The sequence below is a fragment of the Saimiri boliviensis genome, chromosome 2, assembly GCF_048565385.1.
Source record: "Saimiri boliviensis isolate mSaiBol1 chromosome 2, mSaiBol1.pri, whole genome shotgun sequence".
NCBI lineage: Eukaryota > Metazoa > Chordata > Mammalia > Primates > Cebidae > Saimiri > Saimiri boliviensis.
The window spans coordinates 83,563,991-83,586,997 of record NC_133450.1 but is presented as its reverse complement, the minus strand read 5'-3'; the positions used below and the strand labels follow the sequence as shown (position 1 = coordinate 83,586,997).

General features: G+C 40.7%; 1 protein-coding gene and 1 non-coding gene across 9 annotated transcripts in view; both read right to left on the bottom strand.

Moving 5' to 3' along the window:
- The window catches only part of ZNF106 (zinc finger protein 106), a 98,607-nt gene that overhangs the window by 21,532 nt on the left and 54,068 nt on the right, over positions 1 to 23,007 (bottom strand). For 5 of the 8 annotated variants that reach the window (XR_012516281.1, XR_012516282.1, XM_003928960.3 and 2 more), the window contains 10 exons: positions 20,806 to 21,586; positions 20,391 to 20,446; positions 19,353 to 19,498; positions 17,810 to 17,944; positions 10,527 to 10,643; positions 6,578 to 6,769; positions 5,741 to 5,803; positions 3,976 to 4,095; positions 3,075 to 3,146; positions 1,806 to 1,877 (listed from right to left, as the gene is read on the bottom strand). Coding sequence is in view for 6 of the 8 variants with exons in the window: in XM_003928960.3 (XP_003929009.1) it covers positions 1,806 to 1,877; positions 3,075 to 3,146; positions 3,976 to 4,095; positions 5,741 to 5,803; positions 6,578 to 6,769; positions 10,527 to 10,643; positions 17,810 to 17,944; positions 19,353 to 19,498; positions 20,391 to 20,446; positions 20,806 to 21,586 (1,754 nt within the window). In the remaining 2 variants the exon portion in view is untranslated. The remainder of the gene's footprint in view (positions 1 to 1,805; positions 1,878 to 3,074; positions 3,147 to 3,975; positions 4,096 to 5,740; positions 5,804 to 6,577; positions 6,770 to 10,526; positions 10,644 to 17,809; positions 17,945 to 19,352; positions 19,499 to 20,390; positions 20,447 to 20,805; positions 21,587 to 23,007) is intronic. The other 3 variants (XM_010339586.2, XM_039468843.2, XM_074393801.1) reach the window with 2 other exon arrangements.
- LOC120364095 (U6 spliceosomal RNA) lies at positions 10,102 to 10,208 on the bottom strand. Its single transcript, XR_005579448.1, has one exon. It is a non-coding gene; the product is annotated as a U6 spliceosomal RNA (small nuclear RNA).

The window sequence follows — 23,007 nt, the reverse complement described above, 5'->3', positions numbered from 1 at the left end:
AAAGCATAAAGACTCTCTGTCTTCGCTTTTCCCTACAGGCTTGTTGGTAAAGTCTTGTGATTCTAAGTCTAACACGTTTTTTTTTTTTTTAAAGTAATGCAAAGTTAAGTGTTTCCTCTGTCAGTACTATTCCATCCCTCTGTCTATAGAGCCAGAAGTATCCTCCCCATTTCTCTGTATAGATTAACTCTACTTGTGTACTCTGGATCCTGTCTTTCAGTAATGCCTCTTTATCCATGGTTTCACTTTCTGAGGTTTTAGTTACATATGGTTAACCATCTTCAAAAACAATACTGGAAAATTCCCAAAATAAACAATTCTTGAGTTTTAAACTGCACATTATTCTGAGCAGTATGATGAAATCTCATGCCATCCCACTCCATCTTGCCCACATGTGAATTGTACCATTGTCCAACATATCTATGCTATATTCACTACCACCTATTAGTCACTTAGCCCTCTTGATTATCACATCAAAAAAACAGACTGTATCACCCTCGGATAAGGAGGAACTTTACTAGATTTTGGTTGCCTTCACTGAGAAAATTAAAAAACAATGATAGTAATGTGTAAACAGCTGAAAAGTCAATAGGCTGTGGACAAGTGTAAAGTCAAACTATAAAATGGAGAGTGTCGAGTTCATGCCCTCAGTGCTGAAAAGGATGTTAGAGTTTGAAGGAAAAGCTACCATTATTCGAACTAATGAAAAAAAATTAAGGCTTAAGGCTTAAAAGAAACAGTGTAGGCCAGGCGCGGTGGCTCAAGCCTGTAATCCCAGCACTTTGGGAGGCCGAGGCGGGTGGATCACGAGGTCAAGAGATCGAGACCATCCTGGTCAACATGGTGAAACCCCGTCTCTACTAAAATACAAAAAATTAGCTGGGCATGGTGGCGCGTGCCTGTAATCCCAGCTACTCAGGAGGCTGAGGCAGGAGAATTGCCTGAACCCAGGAGGCGGAGGTTGCAGTGAGCTGAGATCGCGCCATTGCACTCCAGCCTGGGTAACAAGAGCGAAACTCCGTCTCAAAAAAAAAACAAAAAACAAGAAACAGTGTAAAAGTTGTTTTTTTTTGAGGCAGAGTTTTGCTCTTGTTGCCCAGGCTAGAGTGCAATGGTGCGATCTCAGCTCATTGCAATTTCTGCCTCCCAGGTTCAAGTGATTCTCCTGCCTCAGCCTGCTAAGTAGCTGAGATCAGAGGCATGCGCCACCAAGCTCAGCTAATTTTGTATTTTTAGTGGGAGAAGGGGTTTCTCCATGCTGGTCAGGCTGGTCTTGAACTTCCAACCTCAGGTGATCTGCCCACCTCAGCCTCCCAAAATGCTGGGATTATAGGCATGAGACACTGTACCAGGCCTTAGTGTAAAAGTTTTAAGAGTTAATCATCAGTCCTCACCCTAAAATAAAAGTCACACAAATCAGCCTGATGAACTGAAGTTTAGAACTTATACAAGATCATAATTTTTTTTTTTTTTTTTTTTTTTTGCCTATTCCTCAAAAACCAATGAGGACACAAACCAAACCATTAATACTAGTAATGTCTGATGAGTGGGAGCAGTAGAGGGGGCAGTGCCATTACTAAAATCAGCACTTCCACTTTTTATTTCATGTATTTCTGTATTGTTGTTTTCTAAGCATGTATTGATTTTATACTAAAACAAAACAACCACATAGGAGACAACCTGTGATCTACAGCGTAAGGCATAAAGTAGATGCTAAAATATAAAAATGCTACACTGATGATGCAATTAGCCTAGGGTGAAGCAATCTCTAAAAGTTCAGTGACAAGAAGAGCTTCAATCCTTACCCAACAGCGGAAATTCTGCATCAGATTAAGCCTCACAGCCTGAATACTGCCATCATAACAGCCAGTGTAAATCTGGAGAAAGAAAGGTTTATAATATCAGTACAAAATACACACAAACTACAAAACACTCTCAAAGCACGAGTCACAAGCTCCTTGCAGCAGCTACAAGAAAACAAAAACCTAAATCAAAACCAGCTCCAGACTACTAGAATGGGAAAGCATTTTCCAGATTTAGTCTAGGCATTTTGCAGCTGTGCTCCTTAGACAGTCAGTCAGGATCAGGGCAGAGAGGAGTGGCAGGGCTCAGAAGCACCTACTTATACTTTATACTTTAACTGGGTAAGCCCTAGTTTCTATCAGGTACTCTATGTTAGGCACCTGTAATTCAATGGAAAATAAAGCGTTCCACTCAGATTTTGAAAAACATCCATTCTGGTTCAACTCTGTAACTTTAAAATAAAATAAACAGGGCTTAGCAAGGTTATGTGAGTTAGTTTCTACTTTTAGATCTGCTGTGACTATGCCACACTGACCAAATCTCCTGACTCCATCTTAGTGTTCTATTTATTTTATTTTATTTTATTTTTAAGACAGGGGGTTTCACCATGTTGGTCAGGCTGGTCTTGAACTCCCAACCTCAGGTGATCCACCCGCCTTGGCCTCCCAGAGTGTTAGGATTACAGGCGTGAACCACTGCGCCCGGCCATTTTTGAAGCATCTTTTTTTTTTTTTTTTTTGAGACGGAGTTTCGCTCTTGTTACCCAGGCTAGAGTGCAATGGCGCGATCTCGGCTCACCGCAACCTCTGCCTCCTGGGTTCAGGCAATTCTCCTGCCTCAGCCTCCCGAGTAGCTGGGATTACAGGCACGTGCCACCATGCCCAGCTAATTTTTTGTATTTTTAGTAGAGACGGGGTTTCACCATGTTGACCTGGATGGTCTCGATCTCTCGACCTCGTGATCCACCCGCCTCGGCCTCCCAAAGTGCTGGGATTACAGGCTTGAGCCACCGCGCCCGGCCTGAAGCATCTTAAATTTACCTTCTATTTAATTGTAGTTGACACTACCATATTTTTATTGTAATAATTTTGGCTATTAATAGAAAATGGAATATTCAACACTGTCCCCTGGTTACTTCCCTATTATGCCAACAGCTGATAAGGTACTTAATATTGAGGCATATCAGAAGCAGATGTCACTTTTAGAAGTGACAAGAATTTTTTAGTAAATACATTCAAAAGCAAGTATCTGACACAGCAAATAATACTCACCATGCTTTTATGAATGGTCATACACATAATCATGTCTTTGTGTCCTCCATAAACTTGTAGCCGATCATGAGACTTAGGCAGAAAAAAGAGAAAGAGAATTAAAGTTATGTATACCTTGCATTTGATAAGCACAGTCCCTAAAGGCCTTTGGCAGGTTAAAAAACCATACCTGAGGTGCTAAGTTGAAGCCCTTGTAGCATTCTAACAGAAATAGAATCTAATGGCAATTTTTCTTTTACGTCTTACTACTCAAGGAGGGAGCTGGTAATCAGAAGTAATAAAATCAATGTTGTTAGAATCAGAGTTTTAAACTTGAAATTGCACACAAGGAGAACTAGACAGATTTACTTATTTATTTTGAGATGGAGTCTCACTCTGTTGCTAGGCTTGAGTGCACTGGCAGGATCTTGGCTCACTGCAATGTTCGCCTCCTAGGTTCAAGCGATTCTCCTGTCTCAGCCTCCAGAGCAGCTGAGACTACAGGTGCGCACCACCACCCCTAGCTAATTTTTGTATTTTTTTTTAGTAGAGACAGGGTTTCACCATGTTGGCCAGGATGGTCTCAATCTCTTGACCTCGTGATCTGCCCACCTAGGCCTCCCAAAGTGCTGGGATTACAGGCGTGACCCACTGCACCCAGCCGGTGGACAGGTTTTAAGAGACTGGAGCTGCTCTCCAGAAATTAAGTTTTGACACCCATGACTCAGATCAAGTATCTTAGAGCAGTTTCTGAAAGTAGTAGTTCACGGGCCAGCTATTTCATAATTATCTAAAATGCTTGTGAAAATGCAGATTCCTGGGTTCCATCCCACCTAACCATATCAAAAATCAACACTAAACCCAAATAGACAATCTCCCCAAAACATTCAAGCAAAATACTGAATCTGAATCTAAATTCTACCTGTAATTCATAGACACGAACAAATTTGTCCAGGCAAGCAGTCACCATCACTTTTCCTAGGATATTCACCACAGTCACTGCATGATTGTGACCTTTATAGATTCGCACGAGCTCACCAGTCTATGTCAGAAGAGAAGCAAGGGTCACTAGATTCACTTTCCAGATTCCTTCCTAGTTATAATTTATAATTCTAAGAGGCATAATTCTGAGGATATTTTACACATACATCACTGTGTTAACTTTAATAGAAGTATCCCACAAGCATTTGTTACATATGCAAAATATATGAATTATATCCTAATGGAGAGACTCTAATGTCATAGAAAAAAAATGGCCAATATTCTATCTGTATGTATTTTACAGCCTTCAAAGTACTTTTACTTTTTTCATTTCACTGGATCTAGACAAGTTCATCCGTTGGGAATATTCTGAAATTTACAGACCAGGAACTGAGCTTTAAAAAGCTGCTGCTACGCCGGGCGCGGTGGCTCAAGCCTGTAATCCCAGCACTTTGGGAGGCCGAGGCGGGTGGATCACGAGGTCAAGAGATCGAGACCATCCTGGTCAACATGGTGAAACCCCGTCTCTACTAAAAGTGCAAAAAATTAGCTGGGCATGGTGGCACGTGCCTGTAATCCCAGCTACTCAGGAGGCTGAGGCAGGAGAATTGCCTGAGCCCAGGAGGCGGAGGTTGCGGTGAGCCGAGATCGCGCCATTGCACTCCAGCCTGGATAACAAGGGTGAAACTCCGTCTCCAAAAAAAAAAAAAAAGCTGCTGCTATGACCTAAGAACAGTCTCTCAGCTGTTTCTGTTGTTCAGTTTTTTTAAGAGATGGGGTCTCACAGCCCAGGCACAGTGGCTCATGCCTGTAATCCCCCAGCACTTTGGGAGGCTGAGGTGGGCAGATCACTTGAGCTCAAGAGTTCAAGACCAGCCTGGGCAACATGGTGAGGCTCCCCAAAAATACAAAATACAAAATAATAGAAAAAAAATTAGCCAGGCATTGTGGCACACGCCATTAGTCCCAGCCACTTGTGGGGCTGATGTGAGAGGATCTCTTGAGCCTAGGAGGTTAAGGCTGCAGTGAGCTAAGATCGTACCACTGCACTCCAACCTGGGTGACAAAGTGAGACCTCCATCTCAAAAAAAAAAAAAAGAAAGAAAGAAAGAAATAGGGTCTCACTTGGTCACCCAGACCAGAGTGCAATGGTGTGATCATAGCTCACTGCAGCCTTGAACTCCTGGGCCAAACAATCCTCCCACTTCAGTGTGCTGAGTAGCTGGGATTACAGAACACACTGCCATGCCCAGCTAATTAAAAAAAATTTTTTTTTAAAAAAAGACTGGGCCACTATTTTACCTAGGCTGGTTTCAAACTCCTGGCCTCAAGTAATGCTCCTGCCTCAGCCTTCTGAGTAGCTGGCATTACATGTGACAGCCTGCTCTCAGCTGTTTTTACTAGTTGTATTTTAACTACTTATCACATCCACTTTCTGAAAGCCTCAGCTGCTCAGTTTATTTCAAGTTTAAATGAGGCATTCAAACCAAACCTTACATAAACTTTGTCTGTCCATCATTAAAAACTTTGAAGAAGCAGAATTTCTAGGTTGCTCAATATTACATAAGAACATATGCATAGGGATGATCATGAATCCCTTCAATGGATAAAGAGTTTAATTTAAATTGCAAGAGGTTTAAGAAAACCTTCTAGCTTTTAACCATCATTTATTGAAGGTTTCTTTACACAACACCAACATAACTTACATGAATGTTATGGGCATGGACTGACTGATCACTGGAGCCACTGAACACAAGATCATTCACCACCTGAAAGAAAAAAAATCAGTAAGTCAGATTCCTTATAATGTTCTCAATTTGCTCTATAACTTGTAATACACATGGCAAATTCTAATTTCCATCCCATTTTGAGATGAGCATGATGAATGAGGTATAAAATAAAAGTTTCTCAGACAAATTTTCTCAGCTGAAACTTAACACCCTCTCACCAGGAACATTAATGAACTGATGACATATTCTTACCTCTGTTACCTTTCCAGAATGATTATGAAGCAGCCTAGAAGGGCGTTTGAGTATACCCACACTGTAACAAAATACACTCTTACTGTTTCTGAAATGAAAGTATATCACTTGGTGTTGCAGTTGTAAAGAAAAGGTTAGCAATCTCCTTGCTCTTTCCAAGGTGGTGTTTCCATATTATGCATGAAACAACAAAGGAAATGCCATTCAAAACCCTTCGTTTTGTTTTGTTTGTTTGAGTCAGGGTCTCACTCTGTTGCCCACACGGGAGTCCAGTGGCACAATCATGGCTCACTGCAGCCTCAATCTCCTGTGCTCAAGTAGTCCTCCCACCTCAGCCTTGTGAGAGTACAGGTGCGCACCACAACAGCCCACTAACCTTTATATTTTTTGTAGAGATGAAATTTTGCCATATTGCCCTGGCTCGTCTCAAACCTCTGAGCTCAAATGGTCCTTCTGCCTTGGCCTCCCAAAGTGCTGGGATTACAGACATGAGCTCCCCCTCCCGGCCTCAAAACCCTTCTCTTGTGTCAGACAACTCCTATTCTCTTGCACTGTACTTGCCTTCATGCAAAGAACGGTTTTGCTGTGGCCCTCCAGAGTTCTGAGAAGCAGCCCATTCCGTGCATCACGTACACTGATGGTACAGTCATAGGATCCCACCACCAGCAGCTTTCGGGCACCTTCCTGAGCTGTGGCAAGACAGCTGACTGCACGAGGGCCATGGCATTCAAAGATCTCAAGTCGTTTGTTGTTCTGGAAAATAAAGCCAAGATTACAGCTAAAAACAACTTACCTGGAAAACTTCAAAACCAACTCACCAAAATCATTACAACTTGGTACAAACTCTCAATTCTGTCACCAGTACTCAAAATTTTCATAAGCATTCTGCATCCTTAATTTCTCCACCTCTGCTATTTCCCACTCCAACACTCTTTGCTGAATCTCCCCAATCCCCTGATCTGAGGAGGCCAAACTCTTACATTATAAACTCATTTATAACCTTTAACCTACACCATCCCAGTCGCAATTAGAAACTGGTTCTCTTTTTAAGCTCTCTTTTACCACCTGGAAGTTAATGATGATGAAGAGTGCCTCTTTTCTTTTTTTCCTTCAAATTCTAGCGCATTTTCCAGACCCAAGAACTATTTTTGTCATCCAGAATTAGGCAATCTATGTGTCATGCTGTTTCCAAAAATCTCTATTTAGAATTACTTCCCTAGGCAATTTCAGTAAGTCTCAAATTTTCCATGTGTTTTTTTTTTTTTTTGAGGCAGAGTCTTGCTCTGTCACCCAGTCTGGAGTGCAATGGTGCGACCTTGGCTCATTGTACCCACCGCCTCCTGGGTTCAAGTGATTCTCCTGCCTCAGGCTCCCTAACAGCTGGGATTACAGGCACCTGCCACCACACCTGGCTAATTTTTGCATTTTTGTAGAGACAGGGTTTCACCATGTTGGCCAGGATGGTCTTGAACTTCTAAGAATCTCAAGTGATCTGCCTGCCTCAGCCTCCCAAAGTGCAGGGATTACAGGCATGAGCCACCACGCCCAGCCTAAATTCTCCACCTTCTTTTTTTTTCATTCTTTTTTTCTTTTCTTTTTTAAGGAAGGAAGGAAAGAAAGAAAAAAAACGAAAGAAAGAAAAAAGAAAAAGAAAGAAGAAGAGAAAGAGGGAGAGAGATCAGGAGTCTTGCTGCATTGTGCAAGCTGGAGTGCAGTCTAAAAATGGGTATTAAAAACCTCTTTTATGCCAATAATTGTGCTTGACCTCAACCAGTATTTCACTTAAACCTGTGAAATGCTATGCATTTGCTGAGGAGTGATTTAATTCCAATTATGTGGTCACTTATAGAGTAGGTGTGATGTGGTGCTGAGAATGTATATTCTGTGGATTTGGGGTGGAGAGTTCTGTAAATGTCTATTATGTTTGCTTGTTCCAGGTCTGAGTTCAAGTCCTGGATATCCTTGTTAATTTTCTGTCTCGTTGATCTGTCTATTATTGACAATGGGGTGTTAAAGTCTCCCATTATTATTGCGTGGGAGTCTAAGTCTCTTTGTAAGTCATTAAGAACTTGCCTTATGTATCTGGGTACTCCTGTATTGGGTACATATATTTAGGATCGTTAACTCTTCTTGTTGCATTAATCCTTTTACCATTACGTAATGTCCTTCTTTGTCTCTTTTGATCTTTGTTGCTTTAAAGTCTATTTTATCAGAGACGAGAATTACAACTCCTGCTTTTTTTTGCTCTCCATTTGGTTGGTAAATCTTCCTTCATCCCTTTATTTTGAGCCTCTGTGTATCCTTGCATGTGAAATGGGTTTCCTGGATACAGCACATGGATGGGTTTTGACTTTTTATCCAATTTGCCTGTGTCTTTTGACTGGGGCATTTAGCCCATTTACATTTAGGGTTAATATTGATATATGTGGGCCGGGCGCGGTGGCTCAAGCCTGTAATCCCAGCACTTTGGGAGGCCGAGGCAGGTGGATCACGAGGTCAAGAGATCGAGTCCATCCTGGTCAACATGGTGAAACCCCGTCTCTACTAAAATACAAAAATTAGCTGGGCATGGTGGCGCGTGTCTGTAATCCCAGCTACTCAGGAGGCTGAGGCAGGAGAATTGCCTGAACCCAGGAGCCGGAAGTTGCGGGGAGCAGAGATCGTGCCACTGCACTCCAGCCTGGGTAACAAGAGCGAAACTCCGTCTCAAAAAAAAAAAAAAACTTTTCCAATGAATTTCTTGCCATCATCTCATCATTTTGCCTCAAGAGTCTTGCTCCTTACTTCTGTCTACTACTGTTTTTAATTAAAAAAAAGAGACAGGGTCTCACTCTGTCACTCACACTTGAGTATAGTGCCATGATTATAGTTCACTGCAGTGTTGAAGCCCTGGCCCCAAGCAGTCCTCCCACCTCAGCTTCCTGGGTAGCTGGAATTACAAGTATGTGCCACCACACTTGGCTAAGTTTTTTTTTTTTTTTTTTTAATTAAAAACTTATTATTATTATTTTTTTTTTAAAAACAGGACTCTTGCTTTGTTGCCCAGGCTGGTCTTGAACTCCTGAGCTCAAGCAATCCTCCTACCTCAGTCTTCCAAAGTGCTGGGATTATATTCATGAGCCACCATAACTAGCCACTTCTGTCTACTTCTGATAATTAATCTCACAAAAGAGAAGATAATTAGGCAATTATCAAGTTTTAGCCTTTAAAATATTTTAAATTTACTTACCTCTCCATTTCTAATTGCCCTAATCCAATTTAATCAGATTTAGAACCTGTCTGCATCTAGAATGCAGACTAACTGCCCTAATCCAATTTAATCAGATTTAGAACCTGTCTACATCTAGAATGCAAAAATCTTCACTAATTACCCTGCTGTGACATATCATATCAAACAGACCAAATCACTTGACACTTGATTATACACACGCTAGATTCTTCTAACTTGATTTTTAAGTTTCCTGTAGGCAGAAACCATGACATATTTTAATGCATACCTTATGTTCGTTCCAGCTAGCATGTAACCTATGAATGACACCGTAATAGTACACATTCTAACATACGGTTAAAAGATGACCAGGGGATATGGTGCTACAACTAATTAGCAGTCAAATATATCAATTCTACCTCTTAGATTATATCTTTCCTCCATTCCCTTTTCTTTATACTGTTTAACCTTTCATGTCAGCTTCCACTACAAAGCCTCCTAAATGGTGTCCCTGCCTTTGCTAATATCAATATTTCCAAGTCTTATCAACTCCAGTGACTTTTTCTAAAATATAATGGATAATGTCTCTCTTACTTTAAAGCCTGTAAGATAAAGTCCAACTACCTTAGCAAAGCACACAGGGCTATCAAAAATTAAATCTTATCCTGGGGCCTAGCAGATAACAGATTGCTCCACAAAGGCTAGGTCAACAAATGAATTTATCTCTGGGTTAGGAAAGAATGAAGCCATAAGAACATTAGAGCAAGCTTCTTAGTTCACCTCACAGAATGGGCCGCCCTCACAAAACCATAAATCAGTTCCAAACCACATCACTGTCATACTCAAATGAATTAAGTTCATTTTTCTTACTCTTTTTGTTAATATAGAATGCTTCATGAATTTGTCTGTCATCCTTGTGTAGGGACCATGCTAATCTTCTCTGTATCGTTCCAATTTTAGTGTATGTGCTGCTGAAGAGAGTACTTAAGTTCATTTTTCATGGCGTCATTCTTAAATTGAGACAGACTAGTTTAATCCATGACTCATTATTTGGCCCCAAATCTTCAGGCTTGGTTTAATTTAGTGGAGTTACATTTGGTCCTGGCACATTTGAGTCAAAGCAGAGAGAATGGAGGATCTTGTTTCACTTACATCAGAACACAACTGTGTTTGAGCAGCGGCTAATTCTGCTGCTTCCTCACAGAAGAAAACAGGAAGATCCCTGCCTACTACTTCTTCCCACAAACTCACACTATTTTCAAGTAACTTGGGAAGTAAGCGTTTTCTCCCCCAAACACTAACCTTTATGTTGAAGGTGACCACAGTGCCATTTGCCAGTCCCGCATAGAGGATTCGCCATCTACTGTGGAGGCAGAGGACCCGATCTTCCAGCTGTAACTGCTCGGCACACTCTCGGCTCTGATAAAAGCACACAACAATTTTTTTTTTTTTTTTTTTTTTTTTTGAGACGGAGTTTCGCTCTTGTTACCCAGGCTGGAGTGCAATGGCGCGAGCTCGGCTCACCGCAACCTCCTCCTCCCGGGTTCAGGCAATTCTCCTGCCTCAGCCTCCTGAGTAGCTGGGATTACAGGCACGTGCCACCATGCCCAGCTAATTTTTTGTATTTTTAGTAGAGACGGGGTTTCACCATGTTGACCAGGATGGTCTCGATCTCTCGACCTCGTGATCCACCCGCCTCGGCCTCCCAAAGTGCTGGGATTACAGGCTTGAGCCACCGCGCCCGGCCAAGCACACAACATTTAATCGGCAGAGGGTACTGGCCAATGAGATGTCAAAAACAATTCCTCCATAAAGCAGACTTTAAAATGATTCTTGGATGGAAGAAAATGTGGTATCCTCTACTTTGTAGGGGACTACCTTAGATCTGTTTCTCCTTTGAAATATGACACCAAAGACTTCCAAGCTGTAGGTAATAAGAAAATAAACATAAATTCTAGTAATATTACCCAAGTTTCTAACTTAGAATATACAAATTCTTCAAAGGGCACTATAGTTGGGTCTTGGTCTCTTAAATTAAGAAGCTAAATATAAAAGACAAAGCTGTGTTTTGACATCTAAAAAGGAAAGTCAGGATTACAGTCACATATTTGATAAGTGCATTAATCAAATATGTGGTTTTCTGCAACTGATTCTATATTTCAATAGCTCCCAAATGCCTCCTTCAAACTGGTGCCTGGTTAGCTGGGGTAATTACTCAAGAAGCTGTTAAAATATATAGAACCTAAGCTCCAACCCCATCCCTAAGACTTATTTAGTAGGCTCTAGAATCTGTGTTTCAAAAAATTTCCCTAGTCATTCAGATGTACATGCAGATTTAATACCCACTGTTGGATCTGACCTTCAAGAAACGATTTCTTCCAATTTCCTCTAACTAGATTATATCAGCAAATAAATCTCTTTACCTAGAACCAAGAATTGGGCCAGGACATAGTAAATTCAAAATGTGTTGTTGAATGCTACTAAAGACCCAAGTGTAGCTTTTTAAGTGGGCTAGGGCAGATGTTAAAATCAAGATAGTTATAATTAAGTAGGATAGGACAAGCTATGGGAAGTATGAGAGAAGCTGTGGCTTGTGAAATCCTTTTATCTCCTCTCCCAACTTCTTTCATATCTAAGAGTCAGTCACTTATTCAGTTTCTCCCCCCAAAAAATTAAACATAAATGCCATATATAAAATTGTAAGATATAGCAAAAGACAGTAAATATGTCTAAATATTAAGATTCATGTTGCTTCTCATTAATCCACTGAGCTCTTTTGTAACTTTATAGGGGAAATGGAACATCACATAGTAATAAAAAAAGAAGAAACTACTGGCACATGTACCAATCCAGATGAATTTTCAAACATTATGGTAAGCTAAGGCTACACATGAAAAAATACATGTGGTGTAGTTATACTGATATGACAGCCAAGCACAGAAAAAAGTTACCTATGAGGGTAGTAAAAATGGGGATTAGCTTTAGAACAAGGTATGCCTAGGGAGGCATTTGAGGGAAGCTTCAGGAGTATGAAATGGTCTATTTTTTGATCCTGGTGGTAGTTATAAAAAATTTATCTACAGAAAAATTCATCAAGCTGTATACTTAAAATCTGTGTGCTTTACTGTATGAAGTTATGTCTCATTGTCAAAAAATGATTACAAAATCTTTTTCACTAGTGTACAGTCCTGCTATGCCAAACACTACATGTTAGAACCCTAAATACTGAAAAGGCTTTCAAAAATTTTTTTGCTAATATCATGAGTAAAAATGGCATTCCCTGTACTTCGGTTTTGATTTGCATTTATTTGCAAGATTGTATTACTTTCATTTATTTGTATTTCTTCTTCTTTTTTTTTTTTTTGAGACGGAATTTCGCTCTTGTTACCCAGGCTGGAGGGCAATGGCGCGATGTCGGCTCACTGCAACCTCCGCCTCCTGGGTTCAAGCAATTCTCCTGCCTCAGCCTCCCGAGTAGCTGGGATTACAGGTGTGCACCACGATGCCCAGCTAATTTTTTTTTTGTATTTTTAGTAGAGACGAGGTTTCACCACGTTGACCAGAATGGTCTCGATCTGTTGACCTCGTGATCCACCCGCCTCGGCCTCCCAAAGTGCTGGGATTACAGGCATGAGTCACCACGCCCGGCCTGTATTTCTTCTTTTTAAGAGACTTGTTTGTTTTTTGCCAATGTAGGTTTAGGGATTTGTTTGTTAGTTTTTTAAAAGACAAGGTCTAGCTCTGCCTCCTGGCTGGAGTGCAGGGGTGTGATTACTGATCACTGTAGCCTTGACCTTTGAGGTTCACTGATTCCTCCCACCTCAGCCTCCCGAGTAGCCGGGACTACAGGTGTGGGCCACCACGCACGCCTAGTTAATTTTTAGGTTGTTTTTTGAGAGATGAGATCTCGCCACGTTGCCTAAGCTGATCTTAAACTACTTGGCTCAAGCAATCCTTCCACTTCAGCCTCCTAAAGTGTTAGGATGACAGGCATGAATCATTGCACCTGGCTACAGGAATTTAAAGGGGTAAGCCTCTTACAACATATACCAAACCTATGTTTGTCCTATCTTAAGTTACAGCTTTTTCCCGTTTTTATATAAGACTATTTCTTGCCAAAATATGCTTACAATTTTTTTTTAAAGTCTGTATAATTTTTTTTACAGGTTTTAAGAGTTACCCAGCCTAGTCTTGAACTCCTGGGCTCAAATGATTCTCCTACCTCAACCTTCCAAAGCACTGGGATTATAGGCATGAACCATGGTCCCCAGCCTCTTTTTCTAGTTTCTTGGATTTTAAAGCTTTCTTCTTTTCTAACAGAAGCATTAACTATGAATTTCCCTTTCAGCAGTAATAGGATGCATTTTCTTTTTCTTTTTCTTTTTTTTTGAGATGGAGTCTTGTTCTGTCACCCAAGCTGGAAGTGTAGTGGTACGATCTCTGCTCACTGCAACCTCTGCCTTCCGGGTCCAAGCAATTCTGCCTCACCCTCCCAAGTAGCTGGGAATACAGGCACATGCCACCACGCCAAGCTAATTTTTGCATTTTTAGTAGAGATGGGGTTTCACCGTGTTGGCCAGGATGGTCTCAATCTCTTGACCTCGTGACCCACCTGCCTCGGCCTCCCAAACAGCTGGGATTACAGGCATGAGCCACCGTGCCTGGCACATGCTGCATTTTCATTTAGTTAGATATTTTCTAATTTTCCATGTGATTCCTTCTTTGAATCACAGTAATTTAGAAGTATGTTATTTCATCTCCCTATATTTGGGGATTTCCTAGATTTCTGTTACTGCTTTCTAATAAATGTCATTGTGATTAGAGAACCAACTGTATAATTTTGTTCATTTTAAATTGAGACTTACTTAATGGCCCAGGATGTAGTCCTGGTGAATGTTCTATGTGCACATTCTTGAAAAAACTGTGTATTCTGCCATTTTGAGTGGAATGTTGCATAAATGTTAATTTAATTAGATCTTGTTCATTAATGGTGTTGTACAGTTATTATTATTTTTTAAATGAAGTCTCTCTCTGCTGCCCAGGCTGGAGTACAGTGGCACAACCTCGGCTCACTGCAACCTATACCTCCCAGGTTCAAGCAATTCTCTTGTCTCAGCCTCCTGAGTAGTTGGGATTATAGGCACACATCACCGGGCCCTGCTAATTTTTTTGTATTTTTAATTTTATTTTTGTATTTATTTATTTTTTGAGATGGAGTTTTGCTTTGTTGCCCAGGCTGAAGTGCAGTGGTGCAATCTCAGCTCACTGCAACCTCCACTTCCTGGGTTCAAGCAATTCTCTTGCCTCAGCCTCCCAAGTAGCTGGGACTACAAGCACACACACCATGCCCAGCTAATTTCTTCTGTATTACTAGTAAAGACGGGGTATCACCATGTTGGCTAGTCTGGTCTCAAACCCCTGATTTCAGGTGATACACCTGTCTTGGCCTCCCAAAGTCCTGGGATTACAGACATAAGACACTGCACCCAGCCTAATTTTTATGTATTTTTAGTATAGACGGCTTTTCCCCATATTGGCCATGCTAGTCTCAAACTCCTGACCTCAAGTGATCCACCTGCCTCAACCTTCCAAAGCAATAGGATTACAGGCGTGAGTCACTGCACCTGGCTGATGTTGTACAGTTCTTGCATATCTTAGATGGTTTACTATTTAGTAGTCTATCAACTATTGAGAGAGGGCTGTTGATGTCCCTGACTATAATTGTGAATTTGTCTATTTCGCCTTTCGGTTCTATTGGTTTTTGTCTCATGTATTTTAAAGCTCTGTTATTAGGTACCTGTATTTATAATTGTTGTATCTTTCTGCTGTACTGACTCTTTCATCATTATGAAATTTCCTCCTTTCTCCAGTAGTATTCCTTGTCTTTTTTTCATTTTTTAAAGAGACAATGTTTCACTCTGTCACCCAGGCTGGAATGCAGTGGCATTGTCATAGCTCACTGTAACCTCAAATTCTTCAGCTCGAATGATCCTCCCACCTCACCCTCCCAAGTAACTAGGACTATAGCTACACACCACCATGCTTGCCTCATTTTTAAATTTTTTGTGGAGACAGTGTCTCACTATGTTACCCAGGCTGGTCTGGAACTTCTGGTCTCAAGTGATCCTCCCACCTCAGCTTCCCAAAGTGGGATACAGGCATAAGCCACAGTGCCTGGTCACTTGTCTTAAAGTCTGTTTGCCTAATATTAACATAACCACTCCAGCTCTGTTGCTGTTTGCACAGTATATCTTCTTCTATTCTTACTCTTTTACTTTCAACCTAGTGTGTCTTTACATTTAATGTGTATCTTGGCCGGGTGCAGTGGCTCAGGCCTGTAAACCCAGCACTTTGGGAGGTTGAGGTGGGTAGACTGCATGAGTTCAGGAGTTCAAGACCAGCCTGAGCAACACAGTGAAACCTCTGTCTCTATTAAATAAATACAAAAAATTGGCTGGGTGTAGCAGCATGAGCCTGTATTCCCAGCTACTTGGGAGGCTGAGGCAGGAGAATTGCTAGGATCTGGGAGGTGGAGGTTGCAATGAGCCAAGATCATGTCACTGCACTCCAGCCTGCGTAACAGAATGAGACACCATCTCTTAAAAAAAAAAAAAAGTGGAGTGTGTCTCTTTATCTGGGCATGTGGTGCATGCCTATAATCCCAGCACTGTGGGAGACCAAAGCAGGACTGCTTGTGTCCAGGAGCCTGAGACCAGCCTAGGAAACATAGTGAGATCCTGTTTCTAAAAAAACAATTTTTTAAATTAGCAAAGCATATTGACATGTGCCTGTAATCCCAATTGCTCAGGAGGCTGAGGTGGAAGGATCACTTGGGCCCACAAGTTTGAAATTGCGGTGAGTTATGATCAATCACTACACTCCAGCCAGGGTGTCAGGCCAAGATCATATCTCAAAAATAAAAGTATGTCTCTTGTAGACAACAAAGATTTTCATGTTACTTCTGTATCCAACCAATTTCTGCCTTTTGATTTTAGTGTCAGTTCATTCGCATTTAATATAATTATTAAATATGGTTAAATTTACGTCTCCAATTTGCTATTTGCTTTCTATTTGTCTCATTTTTATTCCTCTGTTTCTCCTTCTACCTTCTCTTGTATTAAAGTATATGTTTAGCATGTCATTTTAATTCCTCAATTGACTTTCTAAGCTCAATTTCTTTGCATTGTTATTTCAGTAATTACTCTAGTGCACTATTTTCTCGAAGTGTAGTCTCTAAACCATCTACATCTGTATCACATAATAACTTATTAAGATGTAAATTCTTGCCGGGCGCGGTGGCTCAAGCCGGTAATCCCAGCACTTTGGGAGGCCGAGGCGGGTGGATCACAAGGTCAAGAGATCGAGACCATCCTGGTCAACATGGTGAAACCCCGTCTCTACTAAAAATACAAAAAATTAGCTGGGCATGGTGGTGCGTGCCTGTAATCCCAGCTACTCGGGAGGCTGAGGCAGGAGAATTGCCTGAGCCCAGGAGGCGGAGGTTGCGGTGAGCCGAGATCACTCCATTGCACTCCAGCCTGGGTAACAAGAGCGAAGGTATTGCTATGTTGCCCAGGTTGGCCTTGAGCTCCCAGCCTCAAGCTATTCTCCTGCTCTAGCCTCCCTAAGTGCTGGGATTACAGGCATAAGCCATGGCACCTGGCCTAGAAATGTAAATTCATGAACTGGATCCCAAGCCTACTGGATCAGAAACTCTGAGAAGGGTGGCGTGTGGTGGCTCAACCCTATAATCTCAGCATTTTGGGAGGCCGAGGTAGGAGAATCGCCTGAGCCCAGGAGTTCAAAACCAGCCTGAGCAACATGGTGAGACCCTGTCTCTTAAAAAACAAAAGCAAACAAAAAAAATACCTCTGGGAGTGGAGACCATTAATATGTGCTTTAACAAGCTGTCCAGGTCAATGTGATGCACACTAACGTCGTGAGCCAGTGGCTCTAGGGATTTCATTTTTTAAATTATAACAATCTAGTTCAAATTAATACTGACTTATTTCCAGTAAAATAAAAGATCCTTGTACTAGCACAACTCCATATCCCCCCCCTTCTTTATATTCCTGTTATCATACATATTCCATCCATGTTATAAACTTAATGACAGTGTTATAAATTTTGCTTCACTTAGCTCCATCTTTTAAAGAAATTAAAAACATATCCTGTATAATTTTAAATGTAATTTTCTCATTTCTTTCAGTGCATTTAAGTTTAAAAAACTCTCAGAGGAGATGTCCATTTCTAATTCTGCAAATTTAAAACATTTATACATTTTACTCTTTATTCTATCTAGGATTAATTTTGACATATGATATGAATAACATTTGTGGCAAAGACCAAGGAAGGTATATCATTAATTTAGGAAGTGAAAAAGTACTGGTGGAGACAGACAGATAATATGGTTTATGTCTAAGTCTTGTATCTACCTAAGGTGACACCAGTGTGCTAAACGTTGTTCAGAAGCAAAAAAGAGATGGCGGGTACAATGAAGCACCTGCCACGGTGTCTCCACTCCACACAGTAAATACAAAGGCAGCTCAACATGGACCACTTTGGATTACTCTGTACCCACCTACCTTAACATTATAGCAGCGGATGGTATGGTCACTGGACCCAGTATAAAGGGCAGCGTTCTTCCCAGAGGTCTGAGTAACCAGGAGGCAATTAACTTTGGAGGTATGACCCTCAAAGACACCAATACATTTCCGACTCTAAAGTTTAAGCACAGACCAGATTATTACTTATGAGATATAGGAGGATTAGATAATGCATTTTCTCAACAAAAAGATGCTAAAACATTTAGTTCACTGCTGTATTCTCAGTGTCTAAAATAGCACCTGGTACACAAAAGATGTTACCTACATGTATGTTCACCAAATGCCCAGCAAACAGCCACATGCAATGAGGTATATGAAACTATATGTTAGTTAAGCCATACCAAAAAATACTTATGGCGATTCACTGTAAGATAGCCAGAATTTTAACTAATGTTTAGGGCAAAGCTTTCTGACATATGGACCAAGGACCTAGCAAATCCAAACTGTAGCTAATTACCTATAAAAGGTGTGCATTTGATAAGCAGCTTGTGAGAATGCACCACGGTATTAAAAAAAAATGTCAGGTGCTATCACAGGTCTAGTGGTTGTGGTGTTGCTTCTTTTGGGTACATTCCAAATGTTATCTCAGTGCATATACTGAGATCTATTTAGAATATACATATATACATACAGATACATGTTTTGATATCCTGTTCTCCTAGATCTAGCATTGCTTCCTTCTTTCAGTCATTTGTGCTAATCCTCATATCATTAAGCTAAAGGAATCTACAAACCTGTTTATACAAATCTATAAACCTGTTACCTATAGCAAACACATTTTCCTGGCCCATCAGGTAACTTTTTAATTTTCACTGATTCCAGCAATTTCACATACTTTCATGGTGTTCATTCAGATAACATAACGGTCCTCAAATTTCTTAGCTGTCATTGTTCATAAACATAATTAGTTTATTAACAAATTCAAATTAAAAAATCAAAAGTTCATTCTTTTGAGAGTAACAAGCACCAGATAATACTAAGTGCGAGGTAGTGGAAAAGTGTTGCTCTCCTTAATAACTTGGATTCTGTAATCAATCACTGGCCAGGGAAAACACCTCCTCCAATACTTCCCCAATATTCACTTCATCCCTCCTCTATTATGTAGCTGCTATGCAAGTGACCTCATTACCAACTCCAGGGTTGAGACCTGAACAGTCCAAGACCACTGGTGTAATCCTAACCCCTTTTGCCGAAGGTGATCGTTCAGGGTATAAAACACATGACCCTTTTGTACTGGCGGGAGCAAAAAGAAACCCCAGTGGCTCCTGACATTTACCTTGTGAGCAGGAGGGGAACTAGCTTTTAGAAAAAGGTGATACAAGAGAAGGCACAGTAGAGAAACAGAAAGAAATTAAGTCCCCAATGACCTTGCTGAGCTGCTGGATTAAATGCATCTAAAGTCAGTCTAAGGTCCACCCCTACCTCCAGACAGCCAACAAATTTCCTTTATTGTTTAAAAGAGTATAAACTGGATTTTCCAAAACCTGTAACCAAAAACATTCTACATGTTGTATCAACTTACCACCAGATTATAAACCCGGACAGTTTTATCTGCTGAACAGGTATATAGTAAGTTCCCAAATATCTGAATTGCATTTACAGCAGCTTGGTGCCCCTCAAAGTTTCCTTCTGTGGGTTCATCATCATCTCCTGGCTCTGAAGACATTTCTGGAAAAGAGGAAGAATAGGTTTCAGAGATATGTCTGCTACAGTCTGAAAAGATACTAAAAAATCAGAACTGTTATACAATACAGTGGTCCCTGGATTAAACCAAAAGTAGATCCCCTTAAAGCTTAGTTCCCCTATCAGACTACCATAATTATCATTAAACATCTTCACTAAGAAGACAGCATAAGCAAAGGAAGGGAAGGACTCTCACTCAGGAAAAAGATAATTATAATATATAATGAGCTTTTGAGTGATACTTGGAAGGTACCCAATCTCTCCCATACTTCCAAAAAGTTATTTGAATAAGGTAGTATTCCTTAAGCAGTTCCTTCTCATAGCAAAAATCCTTAGAGCCAATGAAACATTAATACTAATTAGTTGAACACATAAGGGAGCCAGATAAGACAGATGAGAAGGGCCAGGTGTGGTGGCTCACACCTGTAATTCGAGTACTTTGGGAGGCTGAGGCAGGAGGATCATTTGAGGTCAGGAGTTTGAGACCTGTCTGGACAACATCGTGAAAACCCCGTCTCCACTAAAAATACAAACAAAAAAAAAATTGCCAGGTGTGATGTCACACACCTGTGGTCCCAGCTACATGGGAGACTAAGGCAGGATAACTGAGATCATGCTGCACTCCAGGCTGGATGACAGAGCAAGACTCTGTCTCAATCAGTCAATCAATCAATAAGACAGATGAGAACAGAATCGAAAGACCAGGATTTGAGGTATTAGGAACATCACAACTGTTAGTCAAGGTAATCCTCTTGGTGATACACCCCTCCCATTCTCCTATTCTATAAATATATTTTAGTAGGTTTAAATCATGGCTTTAATGTTTACAAGTGTTTTCATTCTGTGGTTAATTTAAATAAAACTGAACAGCAAATACCTGAAGAATTCTTTGATCCTTTTATGGAGGAGATCACAGTTTGAGTTTCTGCCACACTACAAAATAACAGCAAAAGTGTTTTCAGCATCTGTGTGAATGGGGGGTAGTAAAAGTAAAAATTTCCTGGCTCAAATGATTTTTCTAAACAATGGGCAAAGTAGCAATAAGACATTAGTTTTTCCATCTGAAATTTCTAAGTGAAGAGAAATAAAAGCAGAGTGAGCATTTATAACACAGTCAAAAGAGAAAGCAGAAAATCTCCACTGCCAACCTCTAATTTTTCCATATCCACAATCCTTACTGCATTTACATAAATTTTCATTTTTAAAGAAATTGTGATTCATAACTTAAAATTCTATTTAAAAAAATAATGTTGCTGAAAGCTTTTCTGACAGGACCAATACAATATTCTTACCTTACAGGGATGCCATCTTTATAGCGAGTGCCAATTTCACTAGTAGAGCTAACTTCATCACACCCAGAACGAGACGTTTCTAGTGGGTTTTGCTCTGTAGAGTTCCAAATATCCTTTTTAGATGGGCTGTCTGGTTTCTCTTCTCCCGATTCTGAAGAATCAATGGCTACTACTTCTAACTGAGGATTAGGAATTTCTAGGACTTCCAGAGACGAGTCACTATCTGGCTCATCTCTGACACTCTCCTGCTCCTGACCAGTCCTACTATCTTCCCAAGTGGAGGTTGTTACTTTCCCCCCTTTAATTAACTTTCCACCTTTTACTTTCCTTACAGGTTTAACAGTCAAAATATCCTGTTCAGTGTCACTATTCTCAGGAACATGGGCAGCCCGTAGAGTTTTTTTCTTCCGAAGTTTCTTCTTTTTCTTGCTTCCCCTAGTTTCAGCTGATGTCAAAGTGGATTCTGCCTGTTGTTCAGGCTGGTCAGCTGGAGAGTGGGGTTCCTTCTCCAAAGGGGTTTCTGAAGCAAAAGACAATCGTAGAAAAGAACTAGTACAAGCTTCAGACCCACTATTGCTTTTGGTTGGCTCTTCCCCTTCTTTATTTATGCTAGAAAGACCAGCTGATTGGGAAGAGGGAGAGTTTTCTCTGTTTCTGGTATGTCTTTGCTCCACAGAGGACTTCATTTCTTGGCTAGACTCACGGAAACTTTCTGTTGACTCTGATAAGGACAATCTAGCAGTGATGACTGGATAAACTGGAAAACTGTCACTGATCTCTCCTGAATTGAGAGGAAAAAAAAAATTATTGCATCCTTTTTTGTGTTTGCTGCAATTTATCACTGATTGAAACTCTACCTAATATTTCAAAGATATGTTCACAAAACCATGACTGTTTCAGCTGGTATCCTACCCCTCAGTTTCCCATCACCTACATACCTATTATTGCACTTACTACCCTCTGTCTTACATTAATCTCACAAACACTGTGTCTGTCTTATTCCCTACAAAAGCTCCTTGTGGGTGGGCATTGTTTCTATCTTTTTTCTTGTTTTAAATGTCCATATATTTAACACTGTGTTTTATTCTTAGCAGACACTTAAATATCTACTTAGGTGAAGTGCTTCCACTTTTATTTCTCTGCCATTTTTATTATCCATACTCATCCAATTTAGCTACACTTCAGTAGTTAAAAATTTGTTGACTTAGAAGGTGCAGCGGCTCATGCTAGGCATGGTGGTGGGCGCCTGTAATCCCAGCTACTCAGGAGGCTGAGGCAGGAGAATCGCTTGAACCTGGGAGGCAGAGGTTGTACTGAGCTGAGATTGCACCACTGCACTCCAGCCTGGGCAACAAAAAGCGAAACTCCATCTCAAAAAAAAAAAAAAAAAAAAAAAAGCTAGGCCAGGGTCTGTGGCTCACACCTGTAATCCAAGCACTTTGGGAGGCCAAGGCAGACAAATCACCTGAGCCTAGGAGATCAAGACCAGTCTGAGCAACATGGCAAATCCCCATCTCTACAAAAATACATACAAAAATTAGCCGGGCATGGTGGCAGGCGCTCGTAGTCCTAGCTACTCTGGAGGTTGAGGTGGGAGGATCACCTAAGCCCAGGAGGTCAAGCCTGCTGTGGGCTGTGATTGTGCCACTGCACTCCAGCCTGGGTGACAGAGTGAGCCTGTGTCTCAATAAATAAATAAGCAGGCTATGCATTTGATATTAACATCTGTATCATATTGCAACACAGTACTGGTAGTAAAATCTAGAGTAATTTTTTAGACTTTTTGCTTCACTCAAGAAACCACACAATGCCAGTTTGTTTGACTTAATTTTCAAATACAGCACCACTGTGGTAACACAAACTTCTAACAGGATTTAAAATAGCTTAGAAGTTATTCTTAAATGATAACCAGCTGAGTTATCATTTGATGAGTGCTATTTTTTGAAAAGAATGAAAACCCTTGCTATTTCTCAAAATCAAGTTTCTATTAGGTGATTCCAAACCCCAAAAGCCCTCTACCTTCCATCATGGCCACCTGCCTCTCAAATTTCCATTAATCCTGGTTTGTATTTGAGATTACGTAGACAGTACGTGCAAAGAAATTCAGACGATATATCTTATTTAGAAAATTGGCTGAATTAACTTCAATCCTGTTTATTTCAAACAAAACAAATTTTGTACCTTTCCTAATAAATGGAACTT